The 17,948-nt window shown below is 34.3% G+C and overlaps 1 protein-coding gene across 1 annotated transcript; it reads right to left on the bottom strand.

Moving 5' to 3' along the window:
* Positions 1-904: 904 nt before the first annotated feature.
* LOC132724606 (E3 ubiquitin-protein ligase TM129-like) lies at positions 905-5,198 on the bottom strand. Its single transcript, XM_060709492.1, has 4 exons — positions 4,913-5,198; positions 3,843-4,320; positions 3,420-3,579; positions 905-2,650 (listed from the first exon to the last, which is right to left on the bottom strand). Exons 1-4 carry the CDS (start codon positions 5,127-5,129, stop codon positions 2,405-2,407), a joined length of 1,101 nt encoding a protein of 366 aa, XP_060565475.1. The 5' UTR covers positions 5,130-5,198; the 3' UTR covers positions 905-2,404.
* Positions 5,199-17,948: the final 12,750 nt, after the last annotated feature.

The raw sequence follows: 17,948 nt of genomic DNA, 5'->3' as shown, positions 1-17,948 counted from the left end.
TATGAGGCCTCATAAGTAAGGGTTATTCTATGTTTAGAACATGATGGAATTTCCATGATTTGTGTGACGAGCCGAATATTGATGTGTAATATTCAAATTTTGGTGAGTGAGCATAATAAAAAATAAAGTTTAAGTAACTATGATTTTTGTACGGGAACTGCTCGCATGCCAGTATAGTTATTGATCGGAAACCATTTGGTCTACGGCTCAACAGACCAACAGACAGACAAATGCAAAGCAATATACCCCCACTTCTTTAAAGGGGGGCATAAATATTAAGTACTGTACAGTCATATTTTTCATGAAAGTGTCATAACTTGTGAACATTTATACATTTTTTTTCCAAGTTTATTTTCTTGCCAGAATATGTGCCTTTAACTGCTGGATTTGAAAGTGATAAACTTTTACTGTGAGCCAGTCTGTACTTCTGTGGCAGTGGAGGATTCAGGCCCCGGCTCATCAAGGCTGAAGCCCCCCAGCTCGACCCAAAGACAGGTTTTTGAGCTGAGCTGGAATAATTTCGTGTTAGTTTCATACATTTTTGGTCATAGTGTACTCCCTTATCAAAATATTTAATCAAAATGCTGCCATCCGACCGATAATCTCTATCTTTGGGACTTTGCAGAAATCTTTTGATAATTAAAAAGGTGGTAGTTTATAAATATAGAAGGAATAACAATAACAATTAATAACAACTTTTGTCATCTGGACAAGTTGCTGGCCCAATCTTCCAACTCTTGCACATTTTGTCTGTCGCATAATTTTCCTTTTTTTCCCAAAATCTCCCACCCACGTCAGCCCCCATCCAACCCTGTTCTGTATCCGCCCCTGCCGCGTGGTCTGACAAGCTCTATACTGTTGATAATTCAAGGACCACAAATCTATTTTACAAGTTCAGCACGTTATTTAAAATATAAGGCGTCAATTTGTCATCAAATCCAACACAATCTTTCAACATTAAATTTTTTTATATTCTTGTAACAATACAGTTTATGATTCATGATATAAATAAATTCATGTAGACACTCACATAAATTGCACACATATAAATTGTATTCATATCGTACATATCATTCGAGATGTGAAAGCTACTCTCCCACACAAAACTAAAAATACATTAATATATGAGCCGCGTCACGACAAAACCAACATAGTGCGTTTGCGACCAGCATGGATCCAGACCAGCCTGCGCATACACGCAGTCTGATCAGGATCCATGCTGTTCGCTATCAGTTTCTCTACTTGTAATAGAGTTGGTAAGTGAACAGCATGGATCCTGATCAGACTGCGCGGATGCAAAGGCTGGTCTGGATCCATGCTGGTCACAAACCCATTATGTTGGTTTTGTCATGAGGCGGCTCATATTTGTTTACAGTTACTAAATATGCAAAGGAGTAAACTTTGCATTTTCCATGAGATAACTGTGGCTTAACTGTTATTATGCTTCACTTGGCCCTAGTTATCCCATCCATGAACATGCAACCAGTTACCAAGTGTGTTTATAATTTTAAGTCAATATTTACAAGAATAAACATTGCAACACTTTAAAATTACAGTATGATTAATAATTCAAAAACTTTACTTAGATGTTTTTTTTCGTCAAACAGGACATGTATTAATCATCTGTACAAGCATGTGGTTAAATTTTAACTTTTTCTGATATTTTGTTTCAAAAATGCCCAAACTACAATGTGTGGGATAGTACACATGTGCTGTAACATCAGGTATGTTTGAATTACCAAAATTTTGGAGCCAGGACTAATTTACAAGATTAAATATTTGCAAATTTTTACTGTCAATATAGTTATGTTAATATGATTCCTTGATCATTTATTTTTGCGAAAATCTCAAATTCTCTTAAAGGGACTCACTCCACTGAGGTTTCAAAGCCTAAAAACATAACATTTGAATTTCTTACATAAATGAGCTGGGACACTTTAAACAGAAATATATGCAAAGATAGTTAAAAATATAGTTTGAAAAAAATTGAAAAACGTATCTTTATGCTTTTCTTAGCCCGATTTGAGTGAAAAGCGTTTAAACGCTTTTCATTTTGGGTCATTTTTACGATTTGAATAATTATTCTGGAAAAAACGAATTGCGCGAATTATCTGAAATTTTGCACATAGATTATTGGTCTAAACCTTCATCAAATGGTACATTTATCTGGAAAAGTTATTTTCAGTCCCATCATGTCAAAAAACCTTGGTGGAGTCCCTTTAATTAGCAAAATTTCTAATCCCTCGCGAAAATTTCTGATTTTACAATATCTTGCAATAACACTTTGCCAACAGTTTTAGATGAACAGATTTTCATGGCACATTTCAACAGGGCCAAAAGCCATCTATCCCTTTTTCTGTTTTGAACAGTAAGGAAAGTTTATACCAGAAATATTTCCAAACTGTTAAATTTTACACACATCTAGAATACAGAAAACTGCCCTACATGTGGGGCATGGCGATCTACTAGACAGCCAGGTATCTGGTCTCTGTTGGTCCTGTCTACTGGCAAACCATTTACCCATACATTCTAAACACCACATAGGCCTACAATAGCACTGTACACACTCTCCAACATCCTGCTCGCTGCAATGTTTTTGTAGTTTAATATCTGACTCTTTCTGCATACAACCAATACATGTATCAACTTCCTGAAAAGATCAACAAAAGCAACACTGATTATAATCTAGAAACTTTTTTCCTAAAGTTTATGCAGTCTTTTTAAGCACCAGGGCTAGAATTTAAATTTTTTTCTATAACTTGCAAATATATTTCTCAGTATATGAAATTCTTACTGAAGTTACTCGCAAAAACTAAACAGAACTTTGCATTTTTTCAACAAAGTTTTAACCAATATGCTGCATGATGCTGATGCATATATCTGTATTTGTTTTATGTGCAATTGCAATTTGACATAAATTGCTTATTATTGAAACTGACTAGAGGAACCGACAAGTAAAAAGACCAACTTGAATATATTGAATTCAAATCTACTAAATAGAAAATGATGCATATTAAAAACAGTTTCTGTCCATAGATTCCTCTTCTACAAAGTACTCAAAAATAACTGAAATAAGCTTCAAGCATCTGTCTTTCAATCTTTTTTTGGTGGGGGTGGGGGGATTTTACATCACACCAACACAGTATAGTCTTATGGCCACTTTCCAGCTTTACTGATGAAGGAAGACCACAGATGCTCTTCAGTGCATTATTTCAGGTTCAAATGGGCACCTGAGTAGAACCACTGATGTTAGGTAAGCAAGAAGGATAGCTTCCTCACATAAAAGAATCCAAAGTCCCTGTTGGGATTTAAACACACAGCATTGACAGGCAAATGGCTGGAAGTCAACGACCTTAACCATTGGCCACAAAAGCCCCAGTTGATACCAATGATGAATCTTAGATAAGTTAAAGTTTTACCATTCCATCTGGTGGAATAAAAACTGGATTTAATGAGACCTGCTCGGCAAATGCCTGCAGAAACTGTTCACTTAATGACTGACGTATCACAATGCATCTGGCATTCCTCACTGGAGCCTGTAGTTTCTCCTTCAAGTCCCGGTAGTCTAATGAATTTAATCTGGAAAAAAAAAAGAATACAGTAACACTTTATCTCATTCTCTTACCTTATCCTTAATGAACTTGTCCATCTTTTAATCTGGACAAAACAATTCATCGCTTATATGGAAAAATTAAAAATATTTATTTATGGAACAGCAAATAGTGAAGACCATGACACCATGTATCGACATTACTGTAACAATATCATAATCTCTATTTTTTTTCTATGAAAAAAAGTTAACAATGACAATGTGTAGTACAGAATCATATAAACATATTTACCTTAGACTGAAAGGAGCTATTTTTGGATTTATGCTTGCAACATCTATGTGAACAAACTGGACAGAAGTCATGTTTTCATATGATATATTATGTTCTTCTGAGGCAGCCAGTGTTAAATGAATATCATTCTGATGAGCAACATGAACAAAATATGTTGATGTTTTGATGACCCAAGAATCTGTCACAATCACTCGACGTCCTGTAGGAATTCCAGATGAAAATTTGTCTATTCTCCTGAATTCAATATTAATAGAAGCAGCAACTGCTCGCCATGTACTGTTTTCATCACCTAAGTAACCAAGTTCTTTTGCTATAGGATGATTGTCCCAATTACTTCTGGACCAATAAAAGACTAGAAGACATGCTGCACTGGTCAGGGTAATAGCTGTTACAAGAAGAAGCTGGAAAACTGCAGGTGCCAGCCATGGTGTAAACAGCTGCAGCTCTGGGGCAAATAGTCCGAGAACAATGTAGTAACCTGTAACATGTAAGATGTATTAGTTATTTGATATCATGTAAGATTTATTATTTAATTTTCACCCAGTAAGGTTTTAAAGCAGCACTTCCAGATTCATCCTAATTTTTGTCAAAATTTGTGAACATTTGAAAAAATGTATTATTAAAAGTAAAATATTTTGAAGTGAACAAAGAAAGTTATTTGCATATGTTACATTGCAAACAGCACTTACAATGCATATAAATTACCTAGGCCAGTTATATTACTGTTAAGAAAACTCAATGTTACATGATCAGTGAAATATAAATATATTGACCCATCTCAAGGAAAACCTTAGTTATTCTTGTTTGCAAAAATATTAAGGCAGATTTCTGTTAACCCTTTTCTTGCTGAATTTGAGTAATTGATTTGTCATTAATTGAATACTGAAGTCAATCCAAAGTCAAATTTTCAATAGCCTATCAAAAATACAACAAACACCTGTGTTTCAGTTTGGTAATCACTTGCTCTCAGGCCTGATACTTGCCAGTACCCTAGCTTTTACCTTATGCATATTTGATTAAGTATGTAGGTCCTTAATTGTTTGATTTTTTCTGTAAAGAGAGAAACTTACATAGTGGAAGAGAGCTGTGAAATATTAAAGTGATTGACGTTCGTCTTATATGATAGTAAATAAAGTTGATATCTTCACTTCCGAGTATATTTGAGAACACGTTCTGTATTGTGAGACCGGCTGAAATAAACTCAGTCGGTGGTGCTACTAAAAGTACCGCAAAGAATAGGTAGAAACATGTAAACAATAAAACTGCATTTGTTTCTGATACTGCCATTGCAGTTTGCTTATTTTAAATCTTCAAATCCACAAAAAATACTGTTTTTAGTTGAGCTGTCATTTTACCGGATATTGAATATTGGCGAGCTTGATTGGTATTTTTTTTATCAGAATAAGTTATTTTGTCTGCTTTAATCGAGTTGAATGAATAGAGCTCTGCAACTTATCTCTCAGATCGAACACCAGGATGGGCGTGACACTAATAACATCCGTGACCGTCAACTTTATATGATCAGTTGTAAACAATTTTGTGTGTGTGTGTTTGGGTTTGTTTACCATCGCCACCGGAAAGAGACCATATGGGCGAGCATATACTTCATTTATAATCATTTAAAAAAATGTGGATCTGATATTTATTTACTTATTATATTAATTATATCCGTACATGTGTTTATGTGCATACCATATCACCCATGACAGGGTAGTCTCTACGTACAACCTCTGCCATGGGAGGAAGATGGGGCAATCCCATAATAAGTTTGAGGAATCTAAAATTTATTAATTAAAAGCACTTAATTTAAAATCGGCCAAGACGTTTATATAAGTTACCGTCTTCTATAACTGGACTAATTAATATTTAATATAACTAAAATTTTTTTAGAAATTTACCTATAATTGTAGAGTTCGCATACTTATGTGCGAGAAGGCATGTCAGGAACGTTTTCTGACCATTTCATTGTGGGCTGACTGTTACTTATGTTGGTTTCTATTTAAATGTTATAAACCGTATACATTGGGATGCATATAATTAATTACATGTTTGTAATTAGCAGAGTTTGTTTTAAATTTTGTAAGTTCTACCGAACACCCGCTTTATAAAGTTAATTTTGATTGGTTTAGAGATGATTGCCTCCTTTGTTCTCATTGGTCTAAAATTTCTTCTTTCTAAATAAGGAGGTCAATCCGATTTTCTTGAAAGTTCTGCAAGTTTTTCTGTTGACATATTTCGACAAGTTTGTCGCGCGGACTGGATAGAAATTTTGCGGGTGCCCGTTGCATTCCAATGTATACGAGTTTTTACCAACTTTATTTCTAAATTAAAACAAATATAATAATTAAAATGTGGTGGTAACGGCCTTATCTATTTATCACTGTCTCATGGTCTATAAATTATTATGCATCTAGATATCACACATAATAATTAATCTTCTATTACTTAAACAATTCACAGAAGAATAAGAAAAAATCTAAGTCCCAAATATGGCTAATAATAATAACTTGGTTACCCATAATGTGATGAGATAGTCTTTTTGTAACATATATATTTAAGAGAATCTCATGCTTGAGTGAACCCGTGATAAACGTATTGCTCCATATGGGGCACGGGTTCACGTTTACTAGTATTAAGGATACTAGTTTTATATATACAGGAATAAAAAAAAGATAGATAATAAATAACACGGGGCGGGGGGGGGGGGGGGGCAAGGGGATATATACAATATTGAGTCTTTTTTGACATTATGGGTAATCTGTAGCCAGCACCTCCCAATTTTGAAAATAACCATGAGACTGTATGGTAAAAATAGTCTAGTGCACAGCCTATTTAAGAAATTATTCAATTAAAATTACATGGCAATAAAATTTCAAAGTAAATACATAAATAAACTTCTCAATAGCACCGTTTCACGGCCACTTATTAGGGCCACTTATAAAATAAACACTTAAAATAGGTTTTGTACACTTTATACAATGGCTGTGCACTGACTCAAAAATTTAAAACATAAAAATATATGGTCGAAACTTACATACAGTATCCTATACTGTAGTATATAACTTAGGCAACTACCCCTCGCGTAATGTAATTATGTTCGCGTCGTAACCTAATATATCAAAAAAGTTTTGTCTAGTTAGACTACCTTGTATTTATCTTGTAAACAATTTTGACAGGATACGTGACCCTATATAACCGGATTTTTACATATAAAGCACCTCCTGCTAGGTAAACAAGTGTATATACGGTCATATAACCTGTCAAATAACGAATTTTTGCTTTAGTTCCTGATTTAAATTAGTTTTTTTTTGGTATCCAGTGAAGAAATTTTTTAGATCAAATTCTCTAAACTGGAACAAATTTAGAGATTCCAATTTCAATGTCAGTATATATAAGTCTCTTAGGATTATTTTTGTGCCTTCAAAATTAAAGTAAATTCTTAATTGTGTGTTGTTGTTTTTTTCCAAATATAAATGTACTTTTTATGTCGTTTTCATGTGGTTTATAATAGGATGCAATGTGAAATTGTTTGTAACCTTTAATTTCTTACTTAACTCATACAATTTTCACAGTCAGCGCTTATAGTTTTGGGTGTTCAAATGAAATAAAATTATCCTTTATTATCCAATATTAATGATTACACCGCCTCCTTTTCCACCAGTTAGTCTAACCATCTAAAAAATTCTGAACAAGATTCTCAAAATGTAACAAACATTAAAGACCTCAATCAAACAACGTTGAAAAGGCCAATATACTGAACAGGCGCAGTTCCAGTCAGTATTTTCCAATGCCTCTCCACAGTCTCTAAAACAAAATTTCCTACAAAAACTCTAAATATTACATTGATCTTCCAAAATATTGTTAATACCCCAAAAGGATGATATATCTGTCAGCAAGAACGGGGTGCTGAAACTCCTTGCCAAGCTAAAGATAGATATCTAAGGCCAAGACTTAATTCATTCGCTCAGTAGTTCTCAAAGAACTGAGGAACGAAATCACATACATTATTACAATCCTGTTTCAAATCGGCCTGTATCACTTACTTACATCATTTGAAAAACGCTTGAACACTTTGTCGCTTCCAATTTATCTTCACATTTCAGTAACCACGTACAATATATTCCTTTCGAACTTCAAAATGGCTTTAGAGAGAATCGTTTATGTGAAACACAGCTTATCGAACTCGCAGACTTCCTTGTCAACAGCATATTAGCAGGCAAACAAACAGCTTTTATTCTCCTTGACTTTAGCAAAGTCCATGGTAAAGTAAATCATCGTAAATTACTCCTTACCTTTCAAGTGAACCGTGTCTCAACACAAATTTTCAATTGGACATGTTCTGTCCTTACTAAATTGTCGGTGTCAAACTGTTGTACTATATGATGAACAATCTACAGAAGAAAATCTGGCCGGCATCCCCTTGGCCAACTCTGCTTTCTTATTTATATACTATTAATTAATGAACTTCCATCTTCTGTTTCCAAGTCTCATATTCGCCTCTTTGCAGATGACATTGTGGTCTACATCACTATAAATTCTTCCTCAGACTCATAATCCTTGCAGAAGGATCTCAATAAGATGCAAATCTGGGAAAGGGAGTGGGACATGGAACCCAACCCCTCAAGCCAAGCTTTAATACCAGTCCCAAATTCAAAATACATTGGCCTAGAACAGTCCTATCCACAATACACACACCTCAAGAATAACATCAAACACAAGCAAAACCCTTGGATTCACCAAAAGCAATAAAAATACAAAAATGAAAAAGTAAAACAATTAGCGTATAAATCCTTAGTTAGTCGTTATAGTCCAAGAAATTTGTGAAAAAATTGTGCACCTTCTGTGAAAAGCATGAAACTTGGCATGGTGTCAAGGAATGGTATTTCAAGTTATTTCAGCCTGGGATCCACTTTTTAAAAATCCAAGATGGCCGCCAAAATCCAAGATGGCCGCCAAAATGTAAAATGTACACAGGTCATGTCAAAATGAAGTTATTTATGACTAGAAAATGAAATAAATTGACATTATAGGTCAAAAATAGTAATTTCTTGGAAAACTGCTTAAGTAGCATTGGTAGAAAATTCAATATGGCTTCAAAATCCAATATGGCTGCCATTAAATGATGATATTTTGACAAATTTCTATAATAAAGGTAATTTGTATCATCAACACTTTTAATACATGAAACAAACTAAAAAAGGGGTATTCCTGCATAAAACTGCATATACAGATGTACATTTACAGAGAAAAAAACTTGCATTTATGGATAAAACCATGCGAGCACATTATTTAGCTTGATATTTCAAAGAATAGGGAGCAAGTGATATTGTACACCAAAGGCGTCAGCTTTACAAGTTTTTCATGCAAGTTGGTTTTGTGAAAAATTCATGATTGCAATACGTTAAACCCTAATACACTTATTTTTTAGCATAATATAAGGTCACTGTTAAAGGTCAATAACTCTATCATGGATTTTGACAGAATTATGTCCCTTTTAAATATAGAGAATTCTTCATAATCTAGGTTCTTGTTTAGCTATAAAGCACCGAGAACAGACTAACACTTTATGATGTCCTACCAATAGCTCTTGTCAATTGCATGATTCTGATACCATGCAAAGCCGCTGATTTTAATAATGATCCCCAGTTACCTTGTTATCAAAACATAAACACACAAAAATCAAAGTTAAAATCAATACAAAACTAGTTTCTTTATGCGGAAAACAACATATCGTAGAATCACCGAAACAGAATGACTAATACATTTTTTTTTGTGCATCAACATCTACAGAAATTGAAACCTGAGCCCATAGAATGAGGGCCTCAGAATGCGTCTTCACGCTTCTGTAGATGTTAATGCATGAAAAGTGTGAATTAATCCTCTATTGTATTGTATATTTTAGTGCACACAATTCCTTAGCTTATTTGAACCAAATGTTTAGTATGATTTATACTAGTAAGTGTCAGAGACAGAAGGGTTTCTTCTCCTGTCAATTCTTTTTAATAAATTTAGTTTGCACCATCCTTGTGATCGTCTTACTGCAGCTGTGAGTTCTTTTTCATTAGTAATTTAAGCAGCATATATTTTGTGTCATACATAACGGAATCAGACACTTATTATGTCATTATTTTGGCAAGGTCTTATGAATAAACAACAAAAACAGAATGATATTGAACAAAAATATCTCGGGTTTTTCTGTAATCAAACTTAAGTGTTTGACATTATTACGATTAGTAATTCGTGACTTTATATGAGATCAAGTTAAGACTTTTGCAGCTCTTTCTATTTGATAATTTTGATATGAGATTCCAATTGTAAGATTTGAGATACTAACTTACTGACTTACTGCGAATTTCGGGCTGCATTTCAGGGGCAACGCTCTTAATTTCTTGTTAATTTCTCCCTTTTATATTTTTAAAGCAGTTGAAATGCCCTGATTAAGCCTTACATAATCATATGTATTTTCTGATATTACAGTATAATAGTTGATTTTATAATCTCAGTTGTTTGTTGTTGTTTTTTGTATTTCAAAAACAATGGAAACTCTTTAACAATTATAAATTGTTTACTTAGATTAAATAATTTCTGTTTGGTTTCCACAACTGTCAAAGGACTGTACACAAGAAACTAGTGAAATCATGCCGAATTTAGCTTAACTCATGAGGTTGTCATTTATTCAGCTTTTTTTATTTTATTTTTTTTAATTTACTCCTAGAATCACAACAACAATGAACAATGGACCTTTAACTTGACAGACATTCAGTACTAGATCAATAGGTGTTAATTATAGATAATTAACTAAAGTTTTTCTTGTTTATACTGATTAGTATTAGTTGATAACACTTTAAACATTACCTTGCTTCAGTTAGTATAAAAGCAACCTGATGTACAACTGTTGAAATATCATTATTTCTAACATTTCTCAGCAATTTATCCACAATTTTTTTAAGAACTGGTCACTTTTGACTTTGAACATAAACTACTTCAAGTAGTCTTGGGTTACGTTTTACTTTTTTTCTTATCAAAATACAAATTACAGAGTCTAGAATTCTCTGAAATTATTATTATGAAAGTGTTTTCTTTTAGGGAAAATTACATAGCTGTTGGTAAAAATATACAAACATTTCTATACCATTCCTTTAGCACTTGCACAATGACCCAATAGGAGGTCAGCTACATATTATATCATTGGAATAAGGCCTCAGCTTAGATTGATTGCAAGTTGCTTGAACTTGAAAATTACCTAAAATAGCAAAGAGATTTTATTCACGAGCAGTATCATAATGAAATTATTGAGATAGTTTAACGTCCATTTTTGTTTTAAATATTCTTTTGTTTCTTTTGAGTTTTCGTAAATCAAGTAAAAAGAAATCTGAGCAATTTAATTATGAGCATGTTTTAATATGAATCGGATGCTTTAAAACAGTTTAATAACTAAATGGGTTTTTGTCACAAAAACATATGTCTCCCGAAACTATGCATGGTCACTCATGTGAAGTTTCATTGAAATCCCACCAGTAACTTGACCTGTGAAAGCCGGAACAATATTTTTTTATTTTATAGCTCCGACGACCATTTTGTGCAGCGAAGCGAACTGTGCTGGTGGTGTGTGTGCACAACTAGGATATTTCTGCTCTCTCCTGTAAAGTTTGGTTGATATTCAACCAGTAGTTTGACCAGTGAAGCCGGGGCAAGATATTTCTGCTCTGGTGGCCATTTTGTGCAGCGAAGCGGAATGTGACGGTGATGTCCATAACTTGGGATGGTACTGATTAGGGGGGCCTCCGTGGCCGAGTGGTTAAAGTCGCTGACTTGAGATCACAGGTCCCTCACCGCTGTAGGTTCAAACCTCACTCGGGTCGAAATCTTTCATGTGAGGAAGCCATCCAGCTGGCTTACGGAAGGTCGGTGGTTCTATCCAGGTGCCCGCTCGTGCCTGAAATAATGCCGGAGCACCTGGGGTCTTCCTCCACCAATAAAGCTGGAAAAAAATCGACGAAAAATCTCGGCGGGACAGGTACTAATAACTCCTGTAAAGTTAAGATGAAATCCCACCTGTAGTTTGACCTGTGAAGGATGGACAAGCTTAATGCGGTCGAACGGACAGACAGACAGACGGCGAAGGCAAATACAATACGTCTTTCATGCTGGTATGGTTAAAAAAACATGTAATAAAATGTATTTGTGCTATTTTATACTTATTTGAAAATGATTACAGCTGGTAAGCTAACATATTCTGAAAAATTCAACATGGTGGCCATCTTGGATTTAGGCAAGCATGTTGGATATGCAAAATCTAGATCCAAGGCTTGAATATAAATAAATATGCAGTGCCATAATTTTTAAATTAGTCTTATTTTATACTGTTCTGTAATGACGACAACAGCTGAAAACTATTATACATTCTGAAAATTTTAATATGGCGGCCATCTTGGATTTTGGCAGCCATCTTGGATTTGCACAACCTGGATCCGAGGCTTGAAAATATAAAAATTTGTAATATAATAAAGTGGTGCTATTTCATACTGACCTGTAAAGAATAAAGCTGAAAAACTTTAATATTTTGAAAAATGAAAATAAATGGCGGCCATCTTGGATTTTTGGCGGCCATTTTGGATTTGCACAACCTGATCAGAGGCCTGAATATAAATTAATCTGTAATATAATGAACTGATGCTTTTTTTACTATTCTAGTATGACTACAGCTGAAAATACCCAAATATTCTGAAAATTTTAATATATGGCGGCCATCTTGGATTTTGGTGGCCATATTGGATTTTTTAAAAGTGGATCCCAGGCTAAAATGAATTGAAATACTATTTCCTGCCACCATGCCAAGTTTCATGCTTTTCACAAGAGGTGCACAATTCACCCTATTTTATGCACGGATTTCTTGGACTACAGGTGCTCGTTCGTGCCTGAAATAATGCATGGGAGGGCACCTGAGGTCTTCCTCCACCAGTAAAGCTGAAACGTCGCCAAATGACCTATACTGTGTAAGTGTGACGTAAAACTCAAGCAAACAAACAAACAAACAAACCCAGATAAGTCTTTAGACTTCTGGGCTTACTAGATTTATGCACCCCCTCTCTCTTAGGAAAATACAAGTTACATCAATCTGCCATTAGTACTTGTTTTCCCCCACTGTATCACTCTTTGGAACCAACTTCCAATGGAACACTGTCACCTTGCCTTATCTTGATCAATTCAAACAGACGGTGATTAAGATACAGTTTAAGTTGTCTTGTTATGTTTTTACTTTTAATCTTTCCCTCACTCTTACTTTAATAAACAAGAGGGCCATGATGGCCCTAGATCGCTCACCTGACCCGAACAATTACCTAGACAAGCATTCTGACCAAGTTTCTGACCACAAGGATTATCCATATTTGAGCAGTGTGACCTAGTTTTTTACCCAGGTGACCCATATTCGAACTTGACCTAGAAATCATCAAAACAAACTTTCGGACAAATTTCCAGAATACTTGGATCAAAACAGTAGCCGCTAGTGTTAACAAGATTTTTCTATTTTAGCTCCGGTGACCTAGTTTTTCATGCGAGATGATCCATGTTCTAAATCATCCGACCAATTACCTAGACACACATCCTGACCAAGTTTGATGATATTTTCAGTCAAAAATGTGACCACTAGAGTGTGTTAACAAGGTTTTTCCATATTCGGGCGGTGTGACCTAGTATTTCATCCGAGATTACCCATGCTCGAACTTGACCTAGAAATCATCAAAACAAACTTTCAGACCAATTTACAGAATATTTGGATCAAAACAATAGCCACTAGAGTGTTAACAAGAATTTTCTATTTTTAGCTCCTGTGACCTAGTTTTTCATCCGAGATGGCCCATGTTCAAACTCATCCGAGCAAGGAGCTAGACAAGCATCCTGACCAAGTTTGATGATATTTGAGTCAAAAATGTGACCACTAGAATGTTAACAAGGTTTTTCCATATTTGGGCAGTGTGACCTAGTTCTTGAACCCAGGTAATCCATATTCAAACTTGAACTAGAAATTATCAAAACAAACTTTCAGACCAATTTACAGGATATTTGGATCAAAACAGTAGCCACTAGAGTGTTAACAAGAATTTTCTATTTTTAGCTCCTGTGACCTAGTTTTTCATCTGAGATGACCAATGTTCAAACTCATTCAAGCTATCTGCAACTAGATAAGCATCCTGAAAAAGTTTAATGATGATTGAGGCAAAAATGTGACCGCTAGAGTGTTAACAAGGTTTTTCTATTTTTAGCTCCTGTGACCTTTTTTTCGTCCGAGATGACCCATGTTTGAACTCATCCGAGCTATCACATAGACACTCATCCTGACCAAGTTTGATGATGTTTGAGGCAAAAATGTGACCGCTAGAGTGTTAACAAGTTTTTTCGATTTTTAGCTCCTGTGACCAAGTTTTTCATCCGAGATGACCCTTGTTCTAACTCATCCGAGCTATCAACAAGATAAGCATCCCGAAAAAGTTTAATGATGATTGAGGCAAAAATGTGACCGCTAGAGTGTTAACGGACAAGTGTGGACGGACGACGGATGACAGACGACGGACGACGGACATTCAACGATCCTAAAAGCTCATCCTGAGCAAGCTCAGGTGAGCTAAAAATCTTTTAACAGATAATGTAAAGAATGCATATATAAATTTTTGACATCAATGGAAAATAACGTCTTTTTTGGGGGGTAAAATTAGACTTAAACATACGTCTGAGTGACTGACAATCATTATCAATTTAAAAATGCTAAATGATGTACATTTTAAAAAAAAATCGTAATAAATGTCAACATGTAGACATTTTCTACTTTCTGTTTCTACAACCATAACAATAAGTACAATTATAAATGATATATTGTTTACTGTTTTATCTGTTAATTTCCTTAATTTAGGTAGACCTTTACTCGGTTAATTGGTATAAATTTAGTCTTTTACTTTTAACTGACTAACTGTTCGAGGTTTGACGGAAAGGGCCGAAAAGATATCAAGGACCGAAAAGTTGCGATTGGAAAACACTTTCGCTTTCAAAATATCAAAATGATTGATAGTAAAAAAATTGAAATTAAGAATCAAATTGGATATCTGACATTATTTAACGACGACAGTGTGATCATCTTGAATGGGTTAGACAATTTAAATCGGTTGAATAAGGATGTATACGCATTTGCCAACTTAAAACAACTTTCGGTTTTGGTTATGTGGGAGGATTAATTGGAGTAGATAAATAACTGCGTAGCGCCCTCAATGTTTAAGTTTCGAAGAAATTTTGTTTTACATATGCATACAGATTATTCAGAACGTCGCGTTTTTCATGTTATTTAGTTAAAATACCAACCGTGCAGACGAGTTGTTTAAGGAAACTTGAGAATACATAAAATACTTCTGTGAACTATCACTTTACAACAGGAGCCATTTGTATTGGAGGAGCCTTAAAAGCAACACAAAAGCTAGGTATAATTCAAACAATAATATTATTAAATTTCTAGGAAACAAGGAAACGATTTTTAAATTTAAAGTGGTAGTTCGACGAAACCTCTTTCACTGATCTAAATAATCACAATACACAGGAAATTAATATAATTAAACTTCTTGACTCGTCCGCCTACGTACTTTGATGACTTGGATGAAAGACAATCGGGAAGAAATATACGACGCCATTTCGCATTTTGATTTGGTTTTAAGTTACACCGACATTGAAACGTTAAAAGGATATGATGACGTCAGGTGCCATTTTCGCGGATTATTTCGGGCACGAACTGGCGGCTAAGTAGACCAACCGACTATCCGTAAAATATCCGGACAGTTTCCGCACACGTTAGACTCCCAAACGGGATTTGAACCCACAGTGGAGAGAGGCAAGTTATTTTTATCGTCAAATCTTAGTATGGACAAAGCTTTAATTAATGATATTCAATATGACTGCATGGCGTTGTGAGGTCTATTGGATAAAAATAAATAGAGCTATTACAATGTGGCCATACCACGTGACTTTTCGGGTACGGAACACGCCGATTTTTCGCCCGATTCAGGTATGTTTTTTATTCACAACTTATTTATTACTCAACCGATTTTATCAGATTAGGCGCAGAGTACCCGTAATTATATCAGCTATCCACGGCTATATTCAAAATTCTGAAACCCGAATTTTTTGAGAACATTCGAGTACAGTTTTTTTTTCAAGCCCTGGGCCGAGGGAACTACACACTCTTTGGATAACGGGCGTTTTTCTAGCAATTCATTTTTTTTGACACTTTTCAAAATTAAAAACATTTTAAATTGATTTTTTTACTTTTGCCCAAATTTGAAATCAAATGAATCCCATATTTTTAAAGCAATTTAAAAATTTATTTTTAAATGGTACGAACCCCAACTTTTTTTCAAAAATAGGGTCCCACCAAAATTTCCCGGTTTTTTAAAAATTTCTAAAAAAAATTTTTTAAAAATTTAAATTTTTAATTATAGTGAGTTTTTTTTTCATATTTTAATAATTTTTTTAATTTAAAGGGAAAACCCCCGGGAAACCTTTTTTGGAAATTTGTATCATGATGCTTACTTTTAATATTTATATGAATTTGTGTGCACTATATTTCAAGAGATCACGCTTAACATTTACAACCCTCCATGTTATTGTCCTATTTAAAATCACCTAGGGTATGTTTTTCACAGAATCAGGTAGTTGCGCTCTAAAGAAAGAAAATGTTGTTATATAATGCTGTTTATTGTTGTTTATTGTTGTTTTTTATTTCTATTAGTTTAAGTGAAGTAAGATATGTCTTTTTGCTTCATCCTGAAAAAATAAAAACAAGGTCATGACCTAAATTCGCTGAAAAGTATCATGACTTGATTACAATTTATAGATATTTATATTTTGTTTATAATAAGCAAGTCATTAGGTACAATTTTGCAATATCATGGTTATGTTTAATTAAATAAAATCACAGAAGGCGCTGAATTTTGTTTGGGTCTCAGAATGTTAGAAAGGTGAAGGCTGTGAGATTGTAAACCAATTTGTTTTGTATAGTGCCACCAATGTTGTTTCTAATGTCTTAAAAATAGTAAATTGGCTATAAGGCTTATTGCAACACTGATATGTAATTCATTGTTTATTTGGCTTAAACAATTAAAAAAAAAAAACAAAAAAAAACATGAGTTGCCTTAACTTGGATTTGAACTCAGGACATCTCTCTTCCTAAACGAGCGTGTAACCCCTCGACCACGGGAAAGTTATAAGATAACAGCCTGAAGAAAACCATATCATTCTAAGTTAGGGTTTTAACCCTTATTAATTTTCGTTTGACACTGATGTAAATAATCGTGGAGCTTAATATTACATGTATATCTGTAAAGAATTTACACAATATTTGAAATCTTTGACCAATCGGGAACTACTTTTTCTTCTCCCCAAGAAGGCTTTGAAAATTAATGCGCCCGTCATTTGACAATCTTAACACAGTGATCCCCCCTTATTTTTCAGCGTTAGAGTACATATAAAGGTAAGTAACCGCTTCCAGGGGTTCGGACTACTTTCTTATTTTTTGCAAATAAGCACATCAGAGCCTGAAATTTCGCTACCATTATTTGTTTGGTCTGACGACCCAAACAAATAAAATGTAGTCGCCATTGCTTAAATTTTTAATGTTTAAAGGCATGAAGCTTTAAAAAAAATTTTTAATTAATGTAATTAGGTCATTTTTTGGTTTGGTTGCACGGCTCATTTAAACTGACATTATCATGTGGCGACTTTCGAGTTTTACAAGTGCCCCTTTGGGTATAAATAAAGGAACAAACGGGCACCTGAGTAAAACGACCGACATTCTGTACGGTAGTAAGAAAACTTTCTCACATTTAAAAAAATCGAAACATCGAAGTCACTTGTGGTCTCGTACCTACTTCATGTAGTATATAAAACAGAACGCAGCCTCCAAAATCCATAGCATTTGATTGACAAATTGGGTATTATTAAAATATCATTTTATTTTTAACACAAACACGCAAGCACACATATCCATGAACTCAAGTGTTAAATGCATCTTGAAATGAAAGTCCAAGATTTTTTTGCCAAATTTCCTAACATGTATATCCTTACATG

Source organism: Ruditapes philippinarum, unplaced genomic scaffold, assembly GCF_026571515.1.
Source record: "Ruditapes philippinarum isolate M1 unplaced genomic scaffold, ASM2657151v2 ctg2012_1_1_1_1, whole genome shotgun sequence".
Lineage (NCBI taxonomy): Eukaryota > Metazoa > Mollusca > Bivalvia > Venerida > Veneridae > Ruditapes > Ruditapes philippinarum.
The sequence above is the reverse complement of the archived record's forward strand: the minus strand, read 5'-3'. Positions and strand labels throughout refer to the sequence as shown.

Bases quoted from the DNA above. Each gene is read 5' to 3' on its own strand.
- LOC132724606 (XM_060709492.1), bottom strand. From the start codon at position 5,129: ATGGCAGTATCAGAAACAAATGCAGTTTTATTGTTTACATGTTTCTAC. The intron at 4,321-4,912 runs GTAAGTTTCTCT...TACATGTTACAG, and splicing joins TCACAGCTCTCTTCCACTAT to GTTACTACATTGTTCTCGGA. The intron at 2,651-3,419 runs GTAAAACTTTAA...TGATCTTTTCAG, and splicing joins TTATTCCACCAGATGGAATG to GAAGTTGATACATGTATTGG.